Source organism: Pithys albifrons, chromosome 8 (genome assembly GCF_047495875.1).
Source record: "Pithys albifrons albifrons isolate INPA30051 chromosome 8, PitAlb_v1, whole genome shotgun sequence".
NCBI lineage: Eukaryota > Metazoa > Chordata > Aves > Passeriformes > Thamnophilidae > Pithys > Pithys albifrons.
The window spans coordinates 6,904,820-6,924,671 of NC_092465.1; the positions used below are offsets into that span (position 1 = coordinate 6,904,820).

A 19,852-nucleotide genomic window follows, 5' to 3' on the forward strand; every position below is an offset into this window, starting at 1 on the left:
TTTCTCCTGAATAGCCAATTATTTGAACGAAACATCTCGAAAAATTAATTTCAGAGATTCATACTTGCTTTCACTTCAACAGCAAATACTTATTCTTAATCCAACATTCACAAGACAGAGTGCCCTGTAAGATTCCTGCTTAATATTGAGGCAAAAAGCCAGTCTCAAATACATTACTGCTTGTAGAAGACAAGCGATGAAAAAGGAACCCCATTAAAATCTGCAGGTTAGTGTGTCAATGAAAAAGGCAAGTGTCACAGGCACTGCAGGAGAAAAAACCCAGCACATCCCCTTGTTCTGCGTGGGGCACACAGGATCTCTCCAGCTTCGGGTTAATGACAAGAGGGCACCAAAATTAAAAATTAAGACTGTTAACAACCCCCCACCCCCAAAAGAAAAACCCAAACCACTATGGTAGGTTATACTCTGGCAATGCCCCCTAAGAAAAGTGTGCTCCACTCCTTAGGGTTTTTTTTTCCCATCACTTTCCTAATCCAGCTTTCTACAGACATCACACAAATCCAACAAGCAGGATGTGTGCAAATTTCCTAAAGTGAATAACCCGAGTAATTCTGCGACTCCACGTAAGAAACAGCTATACCTCACTTCTTTTCCTGTCACATTCCGTCTTCCTCATAAAGCGAAACCCTCCAGTGCTGAAAACTCATTTAAAAACGTTATTAAGAGACAGTTAAAACCAGGCTGTGGCGTAGTTTGCTCCCGAGTCTACTTACACTTTGGATTATAACATGGTAGGTACATCCACACGCGGCATTGCCCAACATGCAGCAGGAATAAAAATAAATAAATAAATAACCCCACGGCCCCCGAACCACGCCGCGCCCGCTCCGCGGCCAGCCCCGGCTATATTAGGGCAGGGGAAGGTCGGGATGGCCCCTCCGGACCGCGACCCCCGCCTGGGCCGGCGGCGCGGCCGCTCCCTCCGCGCTGGCCCCGCACTGCGGCCGCGGCCCCGCTCCTCCCCGCGACCCCCGCCCCCCGCAGCGCCTCGGCGGCGGCTGCCGGGCTGCTCACCGGGCCGGGCGCTCCCTCCCGGGCCGCGGGCCGGGCTCCTCCCCGGGCGGCCGCGCCCGGCTCTCACACACGCGGGGCGCGATGGCAGCGCCGAGCGCCGCCCGGAGCCTCCTGCTGCGGTGGGGCTGCCGCGGGCCCCGCGCCCCGCCCCCCGCGCCGCCGCCGCCAATGGCCGCGGGGAGCGCCGCTGATGGACAGGCCCGCGGACCAATCAGCGACGCCGTGCCCTCCCCCGGCGCTGCCGCGGAGAGGCGCCGCTCGGCGCTTACGCGAAGACGAGCCCGCCCGCATGGCAGTGACCAATCGGAGGGCTCTGCTGCCTTGACGGACAGGCACGAGCACCAATGAGGAGCGCGCACCGGCACAGCACGGCCCGCCCCGGCGCGCCGCCGATGGCCGCGAGCGGGCGGCGCGGTCCCGCCGCGGGGTCCCGGTGCCCGCCGCTCCCGCCCGGGGTGCGGGGTGTGCTGAGCGCCCTGACCCCGCCGGTGCCCCCGCCAGCCCTCCCGCACCGCGGCGAGGCAGGCTGGGAGCTGCAGTCGGGGCTTGCCCCCTCCCCTTCTCGCCTTCCGGCCCCGGCTCTCCTCGGTGCTCCCAACCCCGCAGCCGGCGCGGCGAGCCCCGTCCGGCCCGCCCCAGAGCCCTGCGCTCCTATCCCGCTTCCCTTCCCACTCCGCTCCCTTTTCCATCCCGGACCGACGTTGAAACGGCTTTTAACGCGCTGCCGGCGGGGCGGGGAGAGGGATGGGGAGGGCAGGAAAAACACGGGAAAAGCGGTTCCCGGGCCCAGAAGCGCTTCCCGGCCGTGACCCCGCGGCCGCGCGTCACTTCCCGGCGGCGGTTCGAGCGCGGAGCCCGCGGGCTGGGGCGGCTGGATGGGATCGGTGCATGTGTCTGGCCAGGAGTGACCGCCGGGCTCAGTCCGTGTCCCCAGCCCGAGGTGACCGCGGGGCTCGGTCCGTGTCCCCAGCCCGGAGTGACCGCGGGGCTCGGTCTGTGTGTCCAGCCAGGAGTGACCGCGGGGCTCAGTCCGTGTGTCCGGCCAGGAGTGACCGCGGGGCTCGGTCCGTGTCCCCAGGCAGGGACAGGCCACCCCCGCCGTGCCCAGCCCGTCGGTGCCCGCAGACCCTCCGGTGCCCGCAGACCCTCCGGTGCCGGCTCGTCGCGGGCGGTGCCGCAGGAGTTGCGTAAGTAAAACAAAAATGTCGCCTCCGGGCAGGTGCTGAGGTGTCTGTGCTGCTCCAGCCCGGCTCGCCGGCCTGTGCTCTGGTTGCTTTTAAATGCTGTGTTCTGTTGGCTCGGGTAGTCTTTTCAGTTCTTTATTACCCCGCTGGTGGCTCCTCGGTACAAGGAAGACAAGGAGCTGCTGGGAAGGGTCCAGCAGAGGCCACAAAGATGACGAGGGGTCTGGAGCATCTCGCTTGGGAGGAGCTGCTGTGGCAGCTGGGCCTCTTCAGTCTGGAGAAGACAGAGGGGATCTCATCAGTGCATATCCCAGAGGTGGATGCCAGGAGAGCAGTGCCAGACTCCTTTCTGTGTCCTGTGCAACAGGATGAGGAGCCATGGCCTTAAACTAAAACACAGATCTTTGCCTCAACATGAGGAGGAACTTCTTGAATGTGGCAGAGCACTGGGAGGTCATGGAGTTTCCTTTCTGGAGACATCCAAACCCACCTGGAAGCATTCCTGCCTCACGTGCTCCAGCTGCCCCTGCCTTGACAGGGAGGCCAGGCTGGATGATCCCCAGAGGTCCCTTCCAACCCTGACCATTCCATGACTGGAACAGCTGACCAGGAAGGTGGTGGAGTCTCCCTCTCTGGAGACACCCAAACCCACCTGGACCCGTTCCTGTGTTACCTGCTCTGGGTACTGCCTTGGCAGAGGGTTGGCTGGATGATCTCCAGAGGTGCCTTCCAACCCTGATAATTCCGTGATTCTGTGAAATAGTTGATTAATCAGTCAGCCGAGGACCCATGATGTTCTTCGAGCCTGGAATTCCCTGTTAAGTTCGATTGAACACACTCATGGAGCAGTTAAGGCCATCAAGAGAAAATTTATGAAGTAAAACCCTTAATGGAAAGACTTGTCTGTTTTAGACATCTGCTGCTGAGCTGCATTAGAAGGCTATACTTAGTGACCTATTAAAAAAAAGCATTGGGCTTATGTAATCAGCTTGTGTTGACAAACAGCTATTGGAAAACTTAAAACAGTCCTTAAGTTACCATCAGTCTTGCACTCAGCTTTCCAATAGAGATGTCAGATGGGGTGACATCCTCAGCAAGCTGGGTCTGTTCCTGCCTCCAGAAGGATAACAGTGTATAGTGAAATGCAGTACAGCAGTAGCAGTGACAGAAAGATTTCCAAGGTTGGGCTTTTTCCAGGTTAGATTTTATTTTCCTAGTATTTGCACTGCCCTTATCCCTCAGGAGTTACTTTTCCAGATAATTTATGATTCATTGAACACAATAGAAGTTGGAGCAGATTACTTGGAAATATTGCTGATGTTGTTTCTCTCATGTATGAACAGTCTACTTGCTGGAATTTAAAAAAATGTTTCAGCACAATTTTTATATGAAAGCTCAGTTTTCTTAAAAGTTCAAAGGACTTTCTCAAGAGATTTCTTGGAAATTATAATTACTGTACAAATATGTTTATAAAACGTAGTGTCTCTTTTAGTTTAGTGTTGAAAAATAGTGAACCAGATTGCATCAAATAGTCTATAGGTACATTGTTGTAGAGCCCCTTCAAAAAAGCTTCAGCAGACTGGCGAGGTGAGATTCACCTTTGCAAAACACCTGGTGACTCAGAGCAAATAGGTGAATTTATCCTGGTGTTTACAAATCCTGCAATGCATAATTTTTACTGATTTTTATGTCCTGTAAACGAATCAAGGTCCATGAGCCTTCCTCATTCCTGTTTTTAAATGCTGGGATCATTTGCCACCAGCTAGTGCTGAGTACTTGAGTATTTTTTGATGAATAGCTATTCAATTTCACCCTTGATTTCCTTTAAAACACTTGAATAAATACTGTACAGTTTGGGGTTTTTAACTCATGAGACTTGTGCAGCTGAAGGAACTCTGAGTGAAAAGCTGAGTCTCCACACCAAACCTTTTCTGAAAAGACCCAGTTCCAGAGTGTGTGATCTGGAGAAGTGGGAGGAGCCATGGAATGCATATTACTGCACATCAGGGACACAGAAACTAATGAAATATTGTACTTAAAGAATATGTGCACTAATCTTACTCTCTCCCCTTACATCTTCTGAGTCTGCAATGGGTAGAACAACAACAGATACAAACTGGTCTTCTCCTACACTGACTAAATTTCTTTTAAAAAAGGCTATTTTTTTCCCTTGACATTACCACAGTGCTGTCCATCATTAATCTGTCTCAAAACAAAACATAAATGAGCACCACTGCCAAAGTCACTGTGTGTGTTTTTATAATAGTCATTGTTCACCACATGGAGTGCTTTAATTATTCACCTAGTCTATAATTGTTCACTGTCCATTTATTTAATTATTCACTGTCCCTTTATGTAATTATTCACCTAGAGAAAAAGCTAAAGAAAACCAGATATGTATCTGGTAGTTGGTGCTTTCTGTGTTGCTGCTTTCCAAGCTGGAACTGCAAAGTCAGTCTGAACCTTGTTAATGACTGATGTAGGAACACTTTCGTGATTGTTTGCTGTGTGCTGATGACTAATCTGTGCCTCCTCTAATTCAGATCTCTGCTTCTGAACCTGCATTGTCCCTACTCAGTGTTTCAGTGAAAGAATCTTGTCGTGATCTGGTTCAACAGAAAGTTAATTATGTTACCGTTTCATTCTCACGTTGTCACTCACAGCAGACTATAGAGCAAGCTGATCAGAAGTATATCATTATCTCTGCTTTTATAGAATAGAAAATTATCACAGAAAATGAGTCACCAATTTCCTTTGGAGGTGAATCACAGAACTGAGTGTTGAACAGGTTTGTTGGGTCCACCAGTCCTGCAGTATTTGTGTTCAAGCTTTGGCTCTACAGAAATGTTTAGTGTTTGTTTTTTCACCACCATTCTTGAAGTACCTTAATCAACTTTTAAAGGAATTAAATACTCTGTGGAAAATATTGTGATGGAAGTGTGGAAGTGGTTATGACTGCTTTCCCAACAGTTAGAGCTGAAACATTTCTGTTTGTTCAACTGAGAGCTGAATTGGGTGTTTACTGGAGTGCTTTTCTGTGAGATGCATCTCTTGGGCAAGCAAAGGCTTTCCATCCTCTGTGAAACTGAGTTCTGTGGTGGACATGCATGGAAGGGCCCTGGTGCTGATCACAGGATTTGTGTCTGCTGTTGAATGTTCCAGAGGCCCAGGAGTATTGTTTTTTTAAAGATCTGTGAAAGGGGTGGGAGGAATTACCACGGTCAGTAGTGCAGTTCCACTCAAGTGGCACAGAATGCCTGGTTTACAGAAGAAATCTAGATATCATAGAATCGATTGGGTTGGAAAAGACCTCTGAGATCATCAAGTCCAACCCTTGGGCCAGCTCCAGTCCCTTTACCAGATCATGGCACTCAGTGCCACGGCCAAGCTCAGTTTAAAAACCTCCAGGGATGGGGAATCCACCCCCTCTCTGGGCAGGCCATTCCAATGCCTGAGCACTCTCTCTGCAAAGAATTTTTTTCTGATCTCCAACTTCAGTTTCCCCTGGCAGAGCTTGAGCCCGTGCCCCCTTGTCCTATTGCTGAGTGCCTGGGAGAAGAGACCAACTTCCACCTGGCTGGAACTTCCCTTCAGGGAGTTCTAGACAGTGCTGAGGTCACCTCTGAGCCTCCTCTTCTCCAGCCTAAACACCCCCAGCTCCCTCAGCCTCTCCCCACAGCACTTGTGCTCCAGTCCCTTCTCCAGCCCTGTTGCTCTTCTCTGGCCCCGCTCCAGCCCCTCAATCTCTTTCCTGACCTGAGGGGCCCAGAACTGAACACAACACTCAAGGTGTGGCCTCCCCAACACAGAGTACAGGGGAAGGGTCACTGCCCTGGGCCTGCTGGCCACGCTATTTTTGATATTTTTTTCTATAAGTAGTTATTTCCCTGACATTCAAAAGGTGTCCCCCTCTGTCTTTGGACAGGGTATGTTCCAGAAGTCTTTAGCCAGTGCTCTGTATCAGGACTATGTTTAGCAGCACTGGGCTCGTCTCTAAGTAGTTCAGCGTCTTGAGTGCATAACCTGGTAGGAATTTAGGGAGAAAAGGTCCTGGTTTTCTGCTGGTAGTACCAGACTGGAGAACTGGCTTTCTATGCCTCGATCCTCCTGTTGGAAGCACATCATCCTCTCTCCAGCTGTGGAGCTCTCCCTGCTCTGTCACCTGCAGTTGTGCAGTGAGGGACAGCAGGTGCTCAGCCCTCTGAGGGCAGTGCTGGGACCACTTTGTACAGGAGTCCTGAGTGTGTACACACACATCTCTATGATTCCAGGCAGGATTGTTGCTTCCATACATGTGCAATAGCAGTTTTAGGGCTTTATATGTGGGACAAAGGATACCTCTTCAAGAGTGTTCTTCTTAAAATAGGTTCTTTAGCAGCTAAGTGATTTAATACAAAATAGAACAAAATCCATAGCAATGGGAAACACATCCTTTTTGTCTCAACTTTGAGTGTTGATCAGTATTTTAAATTTAGTTTCACTATTTTTCCCTCCTGGCCCAGCAGAATGATGCATCCAAACAGCTGTGTTCACACACCCCTTCATTGTAGGAGGGGTAATAGACACCCAGGAAGGAATGCATGGAAGTTCTCCAGTTCAGTTCTTTCACAATGAGAGTGCCTTGGAACTTGCCTGCAGGCTCATCCACAGCATTTTCTTCACATTCCCTGAATGTCTGTGAGGCATATCTTGATAGACGTGCCTGTAATTCATCCTATATCCAAAAAAAAGCACTTATTCATTTTCTGTCTGCCTGAATGTCATTAGTCTGACTGGCAATGCCACTGACAGATCCTCCAAAATCCTCATTTTTCTGTGTTTCTGCAACAGTTAGTGGATTTCCAGAACATTCAGGTCCTGTCCTTTTCCCTTTTCTCATTGTTATCCGCAGTACTGGGAGCTCCTCTTTCTTTTTTTCCTCCAAATGGGGCAAATTCCTTATAAGTTACAAGCTGTGCTCTATTCTTCTCCTTTTTCTTTGTATCTCCCTGATTTTAAGATAATTTTAACTATCAAACAAGACAGGACCTGGCTGACTGGGATACCTGGGAGCTGAATCCCACTCTGGAATCTCTGCCCCACACTCTGGCTGGGGGCTCCCTGTGCCACGACCACCTGGACAAGTTCTGTGCAGAGGGGACTCTGGGACAGGGACCTTCCACTGCTCTTGGGAAATGTCTGACCCTGTCCCTGGACAAAAATGAGTGAAGAATCCACATTTTTAATCTTAAGCACACTATGAGAATGTTTATTGATTGTGCTTTAAGGTTGTTTCTTTTTTCTTTCTTCTTTTTTCCTTGCTCCAAAGTGGGCATATTTCCCCCTTTTTTCTGATTTCATTATTAGGATTAAACATTTTAGAAGGCTATTAATTCCAACATCAGAAGGTTAAGTAGGCAGAGTTTATTTCCTAGAACTCTTCTGAAAAGTGTTTACTAGTGGAGTTCCATTTCAATGCTCATGAGCAAGTGCTATTTGCATGGCCAATAACTTTCATTCTTGAATAGGAGACTTCCTTACATAATTATTTCATAGTATAAGGGAAGTGATACTTGCTGACCTCTTCATCTCAGAACATTTTATTGATACTTAGATGGTGGGCTCTTCCTCCAGCACGTGCATTATTTTATGCTTTCCAGAGGGAACTCTCAAGACTCAAGGAAAGTTGTGTAGCTACTGAATATTTTGAGGTGAAAGGATTAGTATTGTTTCATGAATCTTTATTTTTTTTAATGTATTGCAGACATGTGTGGCAAGTAAAACATTTTTTTTGTTTTCTTTGGTTTTCCTCAGGTCCAGCATGGCTGGTGCACTCCAGGAAACACCTGAGGCTCCTCATGCAGAAAATGTTGATGCTGAGCTGTCCTTTCTACCTGAGAGACTGAGAAAGAAGCTGCTTCCTTTTCAGGAAAAGGGCATCATATTTGCCCTTCAGAGAAGTGGCAGGTAAGATCCTTACTGTATCACATGCTCAAAATAGTTATTTTAGGTAAACATAAATTAATTTTTACAAAGGTTATTCAGTAGCAGCAGCTCTTACCTAAGTTGTCTTACAGAAATATTTCATAAACTCTAAGATAACATGTTTTAAAATGAGAAGTTGTGGGGTTTTTTTTTCCACAGAGGATGAAGAAATGTCTAATAATGCATTCTGCAAAAGAGAATTGTAGTATCAAAGTTCTCCTGAAAAAGGAGGCTGATATCAGCAGGACCATAATTTTTGTTATGTTAATGGAGAATTCTTAAAATAAGTTAATTCACATTTGGTTCTTCAGTTCTTAATGACATGGCAGAGCTGTTAAGGGAATGACTAACAGGTCCTGATGCATCTGTGTGCTAATTCTATTTTAAACTGGGTACAATTCTGGTGTGAGAGGAGGGTGTGGTGGAGCTCGCTGAGCTGCAGCAGCAGAGCAGAGAAACCCTGCCGAGTGCTCGGTTAGCAAAGCAGCAGCTGATGGGGAGGCATTCCACAGCTGAGTACCTGATAAATCACAAAAAGTGGTTTGTGCAGCAGAGGCTGGAAATATTCTGCTGAGTAAGAGCCTGGTACTGAGGTACAGGGCAAAGAGGAGGGAGGGAAATGCTATTTCCACGTTTATAAATTTTAGACAATGCAGGCAATTATAACCTAAAGCCATGGAAGGCCTGTATGCTGTTCTCTTGGAAAGTAATGGTGTTTGAGAGGTCTGGCACAAATGCAATTGCAATGGAATTGGTTGTAGAGAGGGATCAGGTTAATTTCTGATCATTTCTTTGTCTCACTTGGAGCAAGAGGCTCGGGGCCTAAGAGGGTTGCTTGCCAACGTTTGTGATTATTTGCAGGAGGAAAGAAATGTGCATCTTTTCCTCTAAGGGTGAAGAATTGCAAAGGAAATACTTATCCCCAGTTCTTGCAACTATATGGAACTTCTAATCAATTAGAATTTCCTCTGAGTTTTTTTTCCTTTGATTCTACTCCTTTGGCCAAAAACCTCTGGCAATTCCAGCACTGCTGTCTCAGGGAATTAACAAGACATCCCTTTGGTGCTGCCAGTCTGGGTGGCAGAGCAGAAAGAGGAGCCCAGTTCATGTGTCAGCCTGAGGTGTGACAAGCTTTGTGTGCTGCTTTGGCATTAAATTCTCTGTGCCCACGGGCCACGCTGGGCCCTTCCTTGCTGCACAGGGTGACTGGGAGTGGGTGCACATCATTTTAATGGCCAGTTAAGGCTTTGATAGAATACACAGCAAAGTCAGTGTTAAGAGTTGAATTTAACATATGGAAAGCCCTTGACTCCCATATCTTAATTGATCTGATTCTAATAAGGGGAATTGAAGTTTGTGGAATATGCAGTTGAGGTGCATCTGCATGTACAATTAGTGAAATAACAGAAGCCATTAACATTAAGGAAACTATACACATTTAATTAGTGTAGGCTAGTGGATGTATTTGAAAGTGGCATTGTCTTTTGCAGCCTATTATATAATATAGAGGTTCCTCAGGAAGCAGCTTAACTCTAGGACTAGATAAATTTTAATCAGGTATTTCTTTATTCTCTTTGTTCAAGAAGTAACAATTGCCTGCAGTGAGTAATCTGGGAGAGTCTGGAATTAGACTGATGACTCTCTGTCAAGGAGGGAATGATCTTATTTTTGTTAGGGTTATGGGGTTTATGGTTTTGTTTTCTTGAAGCCCTTCACTAGCAGGGGGTTTGCCCAACATGGCACTGCTGGGGTTGGTGTGGCATCAAATGGAAATGTGTTCCTGAGATGGCAGGAAACCTCTCCCCTGGGCTTGCCAAACTCTGTGTGTGAGCTGGCTCAGACTGAGGGGTTCTGTGCCCTCAGCCAGCTCTGTCTGAAGGAAAATGTCCTGTGCCCTCAGCCAGCTCTGTCTGAAGGAAAATGTCTGCAGGCAAACTTTCCTGAGGAGCACTTTGCAAATCTGTCCCTTGCTCATGCAGATCCATTTCTCTTCCTGTCCTAAAACAGACAAGAACCTCTGGTGCTTGTAGCTGAATTTTCTTGTTAGTTTGTCAGCCCGTGGCTCACCCAGATCTTCCCCTTTTGTGTACTCCATAATGATTTAAACCTCCTTTCAGTATCCCCAGGGTGTGTTTTAGCAGGGTCTGATGCTTTTCTGTAGGAGTGTCTTTTCCAGTTTTAACAATACATAAACACAAGTCTTGAAGGAAGAAGCAGGATGTGCATCCCAGCTCATCTTTCTTCCCTCCCGGGGCTCTGCACTCCCTGCAGTCATCACTTAATCCAGGCTTTGCTGTGCTGGGAGGAAACTGGTGAAGAGCAAGTGCTCTGCTGTTGGCTGAAGAGATTCAACTAATCTTAGATTAGATTAGACAAGCACCCAGCATGGAAAAGGGACTTATTATTGGAACAAACTTTTATTTCTTGCATGGACGGGGCTGGAAGCAAACTATTATTTCCCTTGTTGGTTCCGACAGCATAAAAGAAATACAGTGTTGTGGTTTGTGCTGTTGATTCATTAGCAGGTGAATCAAAGGCTTTTTCAGTAGATGCTCCGAAGGCATCATCAGGAGTAACAGAGATACTTTTCTAGGAAATGGTAACTCTAGACCTAACAAGACACATATGCTAAGATACCTTTTACCTCACAGACATGCCATAAAGGGAAATAACTGCAGGGCTACTCCTTCCTAGAGTTTATTCTTCAGAAATGCACTTGGGAATGCACCTAGGGATAGCCTGCAATATTTAGTCTTTCTTTAACCTCAGACATTACTGTGCAGAAAAGATGGGTGCACACAAATTATGTCTTTGAAGAGTATTTTATTTAGGTGATTTTCATTCAGTAAAGGTGTAAATTACTTTTAAACTGAGCAACAGTGTGTATTTATTTATTTGTAAGTGCTTTAAACTGTCTCTTAAGTAAAAAACCAGCAAACCTGTCCCTTTTAGGAACATAAACTCTTAGGAATGGGCTTAGGAAATATTGAGGAGTCACCAGGTGTTAGTGAAGAGGAAGGGGTGGTGTCAAGACATGAAAAAGTGGTAGAAGCTTGGGCAGAATGTCCAAAATGCAGAGATATATGGGCAAATGACTTGATGGTGCTGATAAGGATTGTATTGAGCCCACATCTCTCTGAATATTATTGAGTTTTCCTGCTGCTGTTCACTGATGTGGCACTTGGAAACTCAGTCTCTTTTTACCATGTGTTCCTGGTTGATCTCCGCTCTTTATAGAAGTGTGGGAAGTCTGTGCTGTAGTAGTTTGGTCACCTGAGTGCACTGTGAAAGTGCTGCTGTTTGAGAGTGCCCTTCTGGTCCTGGGCACCTCTAAAGGCTTTATCAGGTGGTGTAACAAACATCATTATTCAGCTCTGCTTGCCTTGTGGGTGGCATCTTGTGGGTGCCTTCAGACACACAGGTATCTTCCACCCCAGTCCTGCTGGCAGAACAGTTTGTTTAAGCTGTGGATGCAGAAGAAGATTTGGAGATATTTCACCCATGAAAAGAGCTTTTCACCTGTAATTGTGTGCTCAAACTGTTTTACTGGAGTAATCTTGTTTCCTCTGTTAGTTTTAGAGCTAATACATTAATTTATTATTCTGGAGCATGTGATTTTAGTGTCCCATACGTGCTGGTTTAATGTTGTTCATTGACTACAGGCACAGCACAAAAGGTGAATGGCCCTGGGTGGCAATATCAGGATGTGCAGAGTATTTAATGGATATCAGGGCAATATCAGGATGTGCAGGCACCAAAAAACAGGTTTGAATCAAGATTTCCTCAAAGCTTATGAGCAGAGAAAGGTTCCCACTGGAAAGGTGGAGCACCCACAGCCTGCTGAGGCTTTAGTGGTTGGACCATAGGAATATTTGCTCTTGGGCAGGAAGCAAATAGAAATGTTCAAAATTCCCAGGCACAGCCCTTTGTAGGGCCAGGAATTTCTGGTATAAGTACCATTTAAATTCTAGGGCAAATTTCTACACAGATTTCTTCAACTTTCTGGGGTAGTGTGAAAGGTGTCCCTTCCATCTGGGTTGGGTGTCCAAGGGAATTACAGTTCTAGACTTTGGAAGTTGATAAGGTAAGAGAAAACATGTTCAGTTCATTTGTTTCCATGCACATTTCAGTTTGTGCTGGAGCAGTGGGGCCTTTTGTCTTACATTTTCATTTAACTGTTTTTCACTTTTATTTTTGTCATCATTACTGAGTTTGCCTCTGATTTCTACGTTGTGCATTAACCTTCCTCTCTCCTTCTGCACATGCCATTGTTGCTTTCTGTCTCGTGTTGCCCTTTGAAGTTACCAGGGCTTTGGTTTTCCTTTGCTTTTATCTTTACCATTTTCAATCCATGATTACTGATTGATTTGCTTTTTCAGGGTATTTCTTTTCTTCAGTTTCTTATCTTTGATAGTAGGTACGAATGAGAAAACAGATTTGTCTTCATTTCCATTTGAAGCCCCAAGCTTGGTGGCCTCTCTGTGCCTGTCCCTGTCTGATTTTTCTGTCCTTTGTTTGAAAGGTCACAGGTTGCTGCAAGTCGATGTTGTGATTAAATGCAAGAGCAACTGCTCCTTACCATTCTCTAAATTATTTTTTTTCTCAGAATCAGCTACATGGCTTAAAGGAGCACTTAAAAATATTTTACAGGCTTCTGTTGAATTTCCCCCCACTATTACTTGTATTTCTCTGCTGGGAGATAAGTCATGGTTTTGTTCAGGTGAATTTTACTTCGCTATTTTCATCTCTTTTATAAGACCTCACAACACTGCTTTGTATTAGTTTACTTGAATGTCTTAGTTTAATTTAAACAAGAAGCACACAACTTCATTTGTACATTAATCAACCATTAACTTCTAAACAAAGAGAAAAGTAACAGAAATGGTTGACATAAAGAGTTAGTATTTAATAGAGCTATTGTTGTTTGGTAATTATCAGAATTTATGCCAGTATTTATACTGGTAATTGTCAGTATTTATGGAGAACATTCATAAGAAGAATTTTTCTTCAGATTTTGCTCATATTGGGCCATTTTGTGCTTAATTTGCTAAAAGACTTAGTGACCCTTCTGGGTGTTTCCCTGCAAGCACAAAACAGTGACTATTTATCATTCTTATGTGCTGCAGGTAAGGTGTAAGTACCAAACAGAATATCCTTTAATGACTCCACAGCTTTTAGTATCATTGTTGTGAGTCTGGAGATAATTTGAATTCCTGTTATTAAACTCCTGACCAGTTTGATCTTAAGAAGAAGAGTTCAGAGTTCAACCTGAAGAAGATAAATTCACAGACAAGATGAAGGTAATCACACTGTCTTTTGGAAAATCTACTTATTCTCTGGTTTTCTCACACTGGCTTCAATAGAAGCCAAGTTAATTAAATCTGCATGTTAGAAAATGAAATTCCTTTCACTTCTTGTTTTTTTTTTCAGTCAAGAATATTTCTTTGAGTGTTTTATTTTAATTTGTACTTGGTGTCTTGCAGCATCAAATGCCACCAACAAGCGTCTCTATTATTTGTAGATCTTCTGGTCAGAGAGAGTTGTGAATAAATAAAAGAACTGTACCTTTTTTGGTGTGATTTGTCTCTAGTTCTAGTGGTTTGTGGTTTGATAGTCTGAGAGATTTGAAACAGGGCACAGGTCTCTTGCTAGAGTAAGAAAGGAAATTTTTAGTCCAATATATTCAGCAACTCAGATACAACATTATTATGACTTTGTCATAAATGTGAGTCCTTAAGCCCTGCATAGTATCAGGTGAGCACTTGTTTCCAGTCTGAGAGAACAAGGCACAGAATCAACCTCTGGGGAAAAAGAATGGGATGACTATTTAGTGAACATGTAGAGGATCAAACAGTGGATACATTCCAGCTCTGAGTGTACTGTGTTTTTAAAGAAATGTTTCCTTTTTCTTTAAAAAAGATGTTAGTCTGTGATGTTTCAGAGAACATCTCACATCTGAGAAGTGCCAGAGAAGAGAGAGATGATTCAATGAAGGTGCTGGCTCACAGGATGAGGTTCAGATGCAGGAAGGATGAATAAGAGACTGAGCCAAGCTCTGCAGAGCTTTCCCAGCCAGGGAAGCTCCTTTGGAAGTGGTGCTGAAGGAACTGGGAAGCAATTCAGATGGGACAGAAAATGCATTGTCAGTAAGTGAATGTGGAATATCATTTAGGAGAGGAACTGTGTGGGGTTAAAAAAAAGGATTTAAGGAAAAAGGAAAGCAATGGTAGTAATCTGAGAGTTTACTTGGGCTTAAATGTGGACTTGCAGCAGCAGGAAAGAGAGAAAATACAGATTTGTGCATACAGGGCCCAATTTGTTAGAATGGAAAAGGAGAACCAGGTGAGATAAAGACAAGTGCAGGTAATAGGTTGTCAGCAGTGATGGAGAGAGGGGGAAGAGGAAATAGTTTTGTGCACTGGGAGTTTGCAGTGTGAGAATCCATGAAAAGTCAGTGTGTTCAACTAAAACATCAGGGAGAGGAAGGATGGGAGTGGTCAGGTTTGAGTGGCTTTAATGTGAGTGAGAAGTAAAGCCTTAAGTCTGAGTCACATTCTGACTGACTTAATGGAAGCTGGAAGGAAAGGAAGAGCAGAAGGGGAAACTCCCCCAAGGGTGACTGGGGCAGCAATTTAAATCCACATGTTCTCTGATGTCCTTGTGTTGTGTTGAAGGGGGTACATGTTGGAGTAGAGGGGGTAAATCAGTGTAGAAAAGATCAGCAATACTGCTTAGTCCAGAGATACATGTCAGAAAAGAAGTGGGTATTCTGTTAACAGCTGAATGGATGGTTGTTTTGAAGTATTTGGAAGGTATAAAAGTAATATGAAGGATTGGTATGAAGGAGGAACCAAGTGTAGGAGAAAACACTGGGGTACTGGAATAAAAAAAGACTGAACCTGGGAACTGTTGAAAATGGGGAGACTAGTCATGAGACAGTTTTCTAGGTAATTTTTCCCCCTGTTGTGTTATTCAGCTAAACTTACAGGAGAAAGACATGGAGAGTAGTTCTGCAGCTCTTGCAGTGCAGAAAATGCAGAGGGAGAGTCACCTGGGAATGCAGACATCATTGGGAAAATGGTGCCAAATTCCTAAATTTTCCTGGAAGTCTGGATACTAGAGAAGACCTCCTGTTGCTCACAGGTGTTCCAGCCCTGCCAGTTAACAGCAAGGTTAGTGTCTGCAGCCTAGATCATCAGGACTTGAAATTAGTTCATGTTACTCCAACTACTTGGTGAAGTGAAGTCTATTTTCCCTGTATTGACTCAGCTGATGAACCAATCTGTCTCTGCAGCCAGTGACTGAATAGGTAGAGAGTTTTCACTATCACTGGTTGGTGTCTCATTGATGAGTTTCTCTCAGTGAACAGTTCAATTAATATATTCTGAAATCCTTTTGATGTGCCTTGAGTTTAACCTTCGACTTGCCCACTCTCGTATGTGTTTGTCTTGGACAGTTGATGTTTCGCCAGCTCAGCCCAAGACAGATAACTCCACACATCTTTGTCAAAGCTAAAATCCTAGAAAATGTGGTCTGAGAGCTTTCAAATCTTAATAAAGCACTTTAGGTGGGTTTTCCAGTTGAGGAGTGTTGGAGGAAAGCACAAGACAGCACAACCATTCTCCTCTACACTCCTTTGGAGAATCACCAACACCGCAGATGTGGCAATTTAGTGCATCTTACATTGCACCAAAGGTTGTTTTTTGTTATTTAGGGTTTTTTAAGGACCTAGTGTATTTCAGGAGCAGGGGCACAACCCATCTCACATCTCCTGGAGCACTATTTTGGGGAAACAACCTTGATTTCTGCAGGGCAGGGAGCTCTTTGCTGCAGTTCAGGCCTGCTGTGATCACTGACACACAAATGGAGCGGTGCTTGCGCAGTTCCACACGAAAATGTACCAGGTTCAGATTCCTTAAATAACCCTGGGAGAAGATGGTGGTGCTGAAGTGTTGGCTTGTGAGTAGGAGGTAAATTATATGTTGTAGCGTTATATAAAACTGACTCACATGAGTAGGTGAGAATCCCAAGAATATCAGGACACCCACACTGGGGAAGCAGAGACGTGAGCTTCCTCTGCACAGCGTGTTCCAAAGCCTGCCCTGACACAAAACAGCCTTCACTTGCCTCAGTAGTAACTAAATTTTCCAGCCTTTTAAAAATTGAAGTGCTACTGCTTTGACTGTTTGCCTTGGAAAATGCATTTAAAAGGAAGGAGTTTGCTCTGGGAAAGCAACCTGCAGTTCTGGCTGTTCTTGTTTGATGGATAAATGGCTGTTGAAGATCAATCAAGGAGTTCAATTATCCCCACAAGCAAGCAATAGGTGTATTGGATTGCTGTGGCCCTTCAGCTATTAGTCCTTCATGTAAGGAAGTCTAATTTGGAGAGGATATCACTGCAAAATGTTTCTGTAGTTACAAGAGGTCTCCAACACCAGCTGTATGATTTAGAGGGATCCTTGATTGTACAGACCTTATACATGTGCCAATGTGTTGTTAATCAACATTCCTTCAAGAGCAAAGCTCAAAAGATTATTTCTCTTTACAGATATCTTGCTGAAGGAGACATAATTAATTAGGAGACTTTACCTGTGTTGTTTGCCTGGTTAACAGTGCTAACATTTCAGAAGGGGTGACCTGAATGCAACCCTGACACACAGAAATAGAAATGACTTTCATTTAAACATTTGTTCTTCCCTGAAACTCATTTTATGAGACTCTTCCAGCATTACCCTCTTTATGCAGTCTATTTTTGTGTGGCTCTATGGCATATGCCACAGAAGCTTAGCCTCAGTTTCCTCCTGCTTCTCCAATGAGCTCATCTGCATAAAATTTTCAAGATCTGTTTCTCCTTCTGCTTTGCAAAGTTGATTCCAGTCTTCTTGACATCAACCAGCCAGGAGCTTTTTCTGTACTCTCTGAGGATGTAAAAAATATTCTTTTTATCCTTTCAGAGGCAGAACTTTCCTGATGAGAGCTTTCAGAGTGCTTGGGTTTGGGTTTCTCTCTTAGTTCCCTTACCTGTTTTTCACTTACTTCTGGTTTCTCTACAGGGTTGGGCAGGAAGAATCTGTAAGTGCACCTTTGCTTGGGGCTTGATACCTTTACAAGACTTGTGTGAAAATCTGGTCCTGAGGTTCTGCCCCACCCAGCTTTGTGTGGTGCCTTAGATTTCATGATCCTCTGCATTTAGAGGAAATCTTCACACCCAGTGATGCGTTTTTGGTACCCTCAGGTGTCTGCATATGTTGTGTTCAGGGATCAGGGCTAAGGGTTTGGGGCTGTGAGCACCTGAGGTGAGCCAGGACACAAACCTGGCTGTCTGCATGTGCTTTCACTCACCAGGGTGCATTTTAAAGGAAAATGTAGGTTATCTGAAAGCTGATACATCTCAAGATGAAAGGAGTGTTAAATCCTAGTGGAGACCAAGCTGTGGTTCCCTTCTGTTTGTGACACTCCTGTGTCCAAAGCCATTGCTGCCCCTACTCTGCAAGATGTTATCAACCCTGAGATTGGCTCAGTTGGTTAAAACTTGGTTGTAATAATGCCAAGGTCATGGGTTCAATCCCCTGTGTGGGCCATTGACTTAAGAGTTGGACTCGATGATCCTTGTGGGTCCCTTCCAACTCAGAATAGTCTGTGATCCTGAGATAGTCTGTGAATAGTAGGAAGGTTGGAGCAGCACGTGCTGTGCATCCTGATCAGATCCCAGTGCTTTCTGCTGGGAAAAAATAGCAGATTTCCTGGATAAATGGACAGAGATTCAAGTGCAACCACAGGACTTGCTCTGAAGAAGGGAAACCTTTAAAAATGAAATGGGAACAGACCTGCAAGAATTTGCCATTGACTGTGGTGCTTTTTGCAGGGCTGGACTTTGCTGCTGAGAGTAAGTGCAACTGAGACATCTAAAATGATTTTTTTCTGTGCTTTTCTGAAACTTGTGCCCATGTGGGCTGAGCTTCTAACAGGATATGAATGTGTGTATCGTGGCTCTGGTTTATATTCTTGGAGAGAGCTGTTATTAAGGTGTCATATGAACAGATGGGGTAGGAATGATGAAGCTCAGATTGGGTAACTACCAGTGGAGAGGAAATGACTAATTGAACTTCAGAGAACAAGAAGTCTGTCTTCTTGCAGTCAAAATACGTGAAACAAAAATACATATTTGTCCCTTCAGTGTAGCTGAAGGTCTGTTTCTCCTGCTTTGACAGCACAGAACCTTTCTGTCCATGTTGGCAGCTTGTCTGACTCCAGGGATACAGAACATGCTGGGGGTTGGTTTAAATAGGGGCTGCATATTTCTGAGGTTATGTAAAGTGTTGCTTTTTAAGAGCTTAATGCAACTGTTGGGCACCTTGGAAGTTCTGTGTGATGTGGGCTCTGAGGATGGGGAGGTTCTTTGCTTTTCAAATCTAATTGTTGTGATTATAAACTGGAAGCACTTGATGATTTTCCTCTCAGTAACAGAAGCTGTTTTTCAATGCCCTGGAATGTAATGGAAAAAATTGGGACTTATATTTTGCAGCTACATTAATCAGGCATCTTTAGGATTCTTGTTTTAACACTGTGAAAGCTCCAGAAGATGAATGCTCTGAAATGTGTTATGTCATAAAATAAATTGAATATTCTAAATTGAATATCCTCCATTTCCACTTACATTAGTTTTATTAACTCCTACCTGTACCATAACCTCAACCTGGTGTGCCACATCAGAGTCTGATCAGGTGTGAGTGTCAATAATATTAATTAACTGGCATAAATTAGCAATTTAAAAAGAGTAGTGCTTTGGGAATTTGGGTATGAGCAGTGTGGGTCAAAGCAGTGATTTGTGTTGCTGAATGTATCATAGCAGAGGGCCTGACACCTTCAGAGCTATAACTGGAGCTCTAAAAAGCTTTGTTGCTGCTGCATGAGGAGCTTCACTTCAGACATATTAAATGGAAATCAACAGCCATGGAAGGAGATGATCCTCTGTGGCCCCAAAGGTTTTGTGGTTGCAGTCTGAAAAGGAGTGCAGAAAGGAAAGCAGGACAGTTTCTGATTCATCAGCAGGTACTCAAGGCATCAAAGATTAAGTGGCTGCAGTTCACTCCAATGAAAAAATCCTATGGAAAAACCATCTGTTCCTGTGGCTGATGCAATTGTAAAGCTTTCTGTTTTATTTGCTCTTCAGTTTCTAATTGTCAGAGTGATTTGTAAATCCCTCTGGATTTCTTCATTGTAGCTCCTTATCCTGAAACCAAAGGAGGAGGCTCCAAATAACTCACATATGCCAAAGTAGGGAAGTTCTAGCCAGGTAGGGGTTGGTCTCTTCTCCCAGGCACTCAGCAGTAGGACAAGGGGGCACAGGCTCAAGCTCTGCCAGGGGAAATTGAAGTTGGAGATCAGAAAAAAATTCTTTCTAGGGACAGTAATCAGGCATTAGAATGGCCTGCCCAGAGAGGAGGTGGATTCACCTTGCCTGGAGGTTTTTAAAGTGAGATTGGCCGTGGCACTGAGTGCCATGATCTGGTAAAGGGACTGGAGTTGGGCCAAGGATTGGACTTGATGGTCTCAGAGGTCTTTTCCAACCCAATCAATTCTATGATTCTGTGAAGAACAGTGCAAAGGGATCCCACAGTGCAAAGGGGTCCCACAGTGCAAAGGGGTCCCGTGTGCTCTCACTTTGG

The 19,852-nt window shown here is 44.8% G+C and overlaps 1 protein-coding gene across 1 annotated transcript in view; it reads left to right on the top strand.

Annotated features, from left to right (window-relative positions):
- The first annotated feature begins 1,668 nt into the window (after nucleotides 1-1,668).
- Nucleotides 1,669-19,852, top strand: part of ZRANB3 (zinc finger RANBP2-type containing 3) — a 42,257-nt gene continuing 24,073 nt past the window's right edge. The window contains exons 1-2 of the mRNA XM_071561674.1: nucleotides 1,669-2,222; nucleotides 8,013-8,165. Of these exons, the coding sequence (XP_071417775.1) occupies nucleotides 1,780-2,222; nucleotides 8,013-8,165 (596 nt within the window). The 5' untranslated portion in view covers nucleotides 1,669-1,779. The remainder of the gene's footprint in view (nucleotides 2,223-8,012; nucleotides 8,166-19,852) is intronic.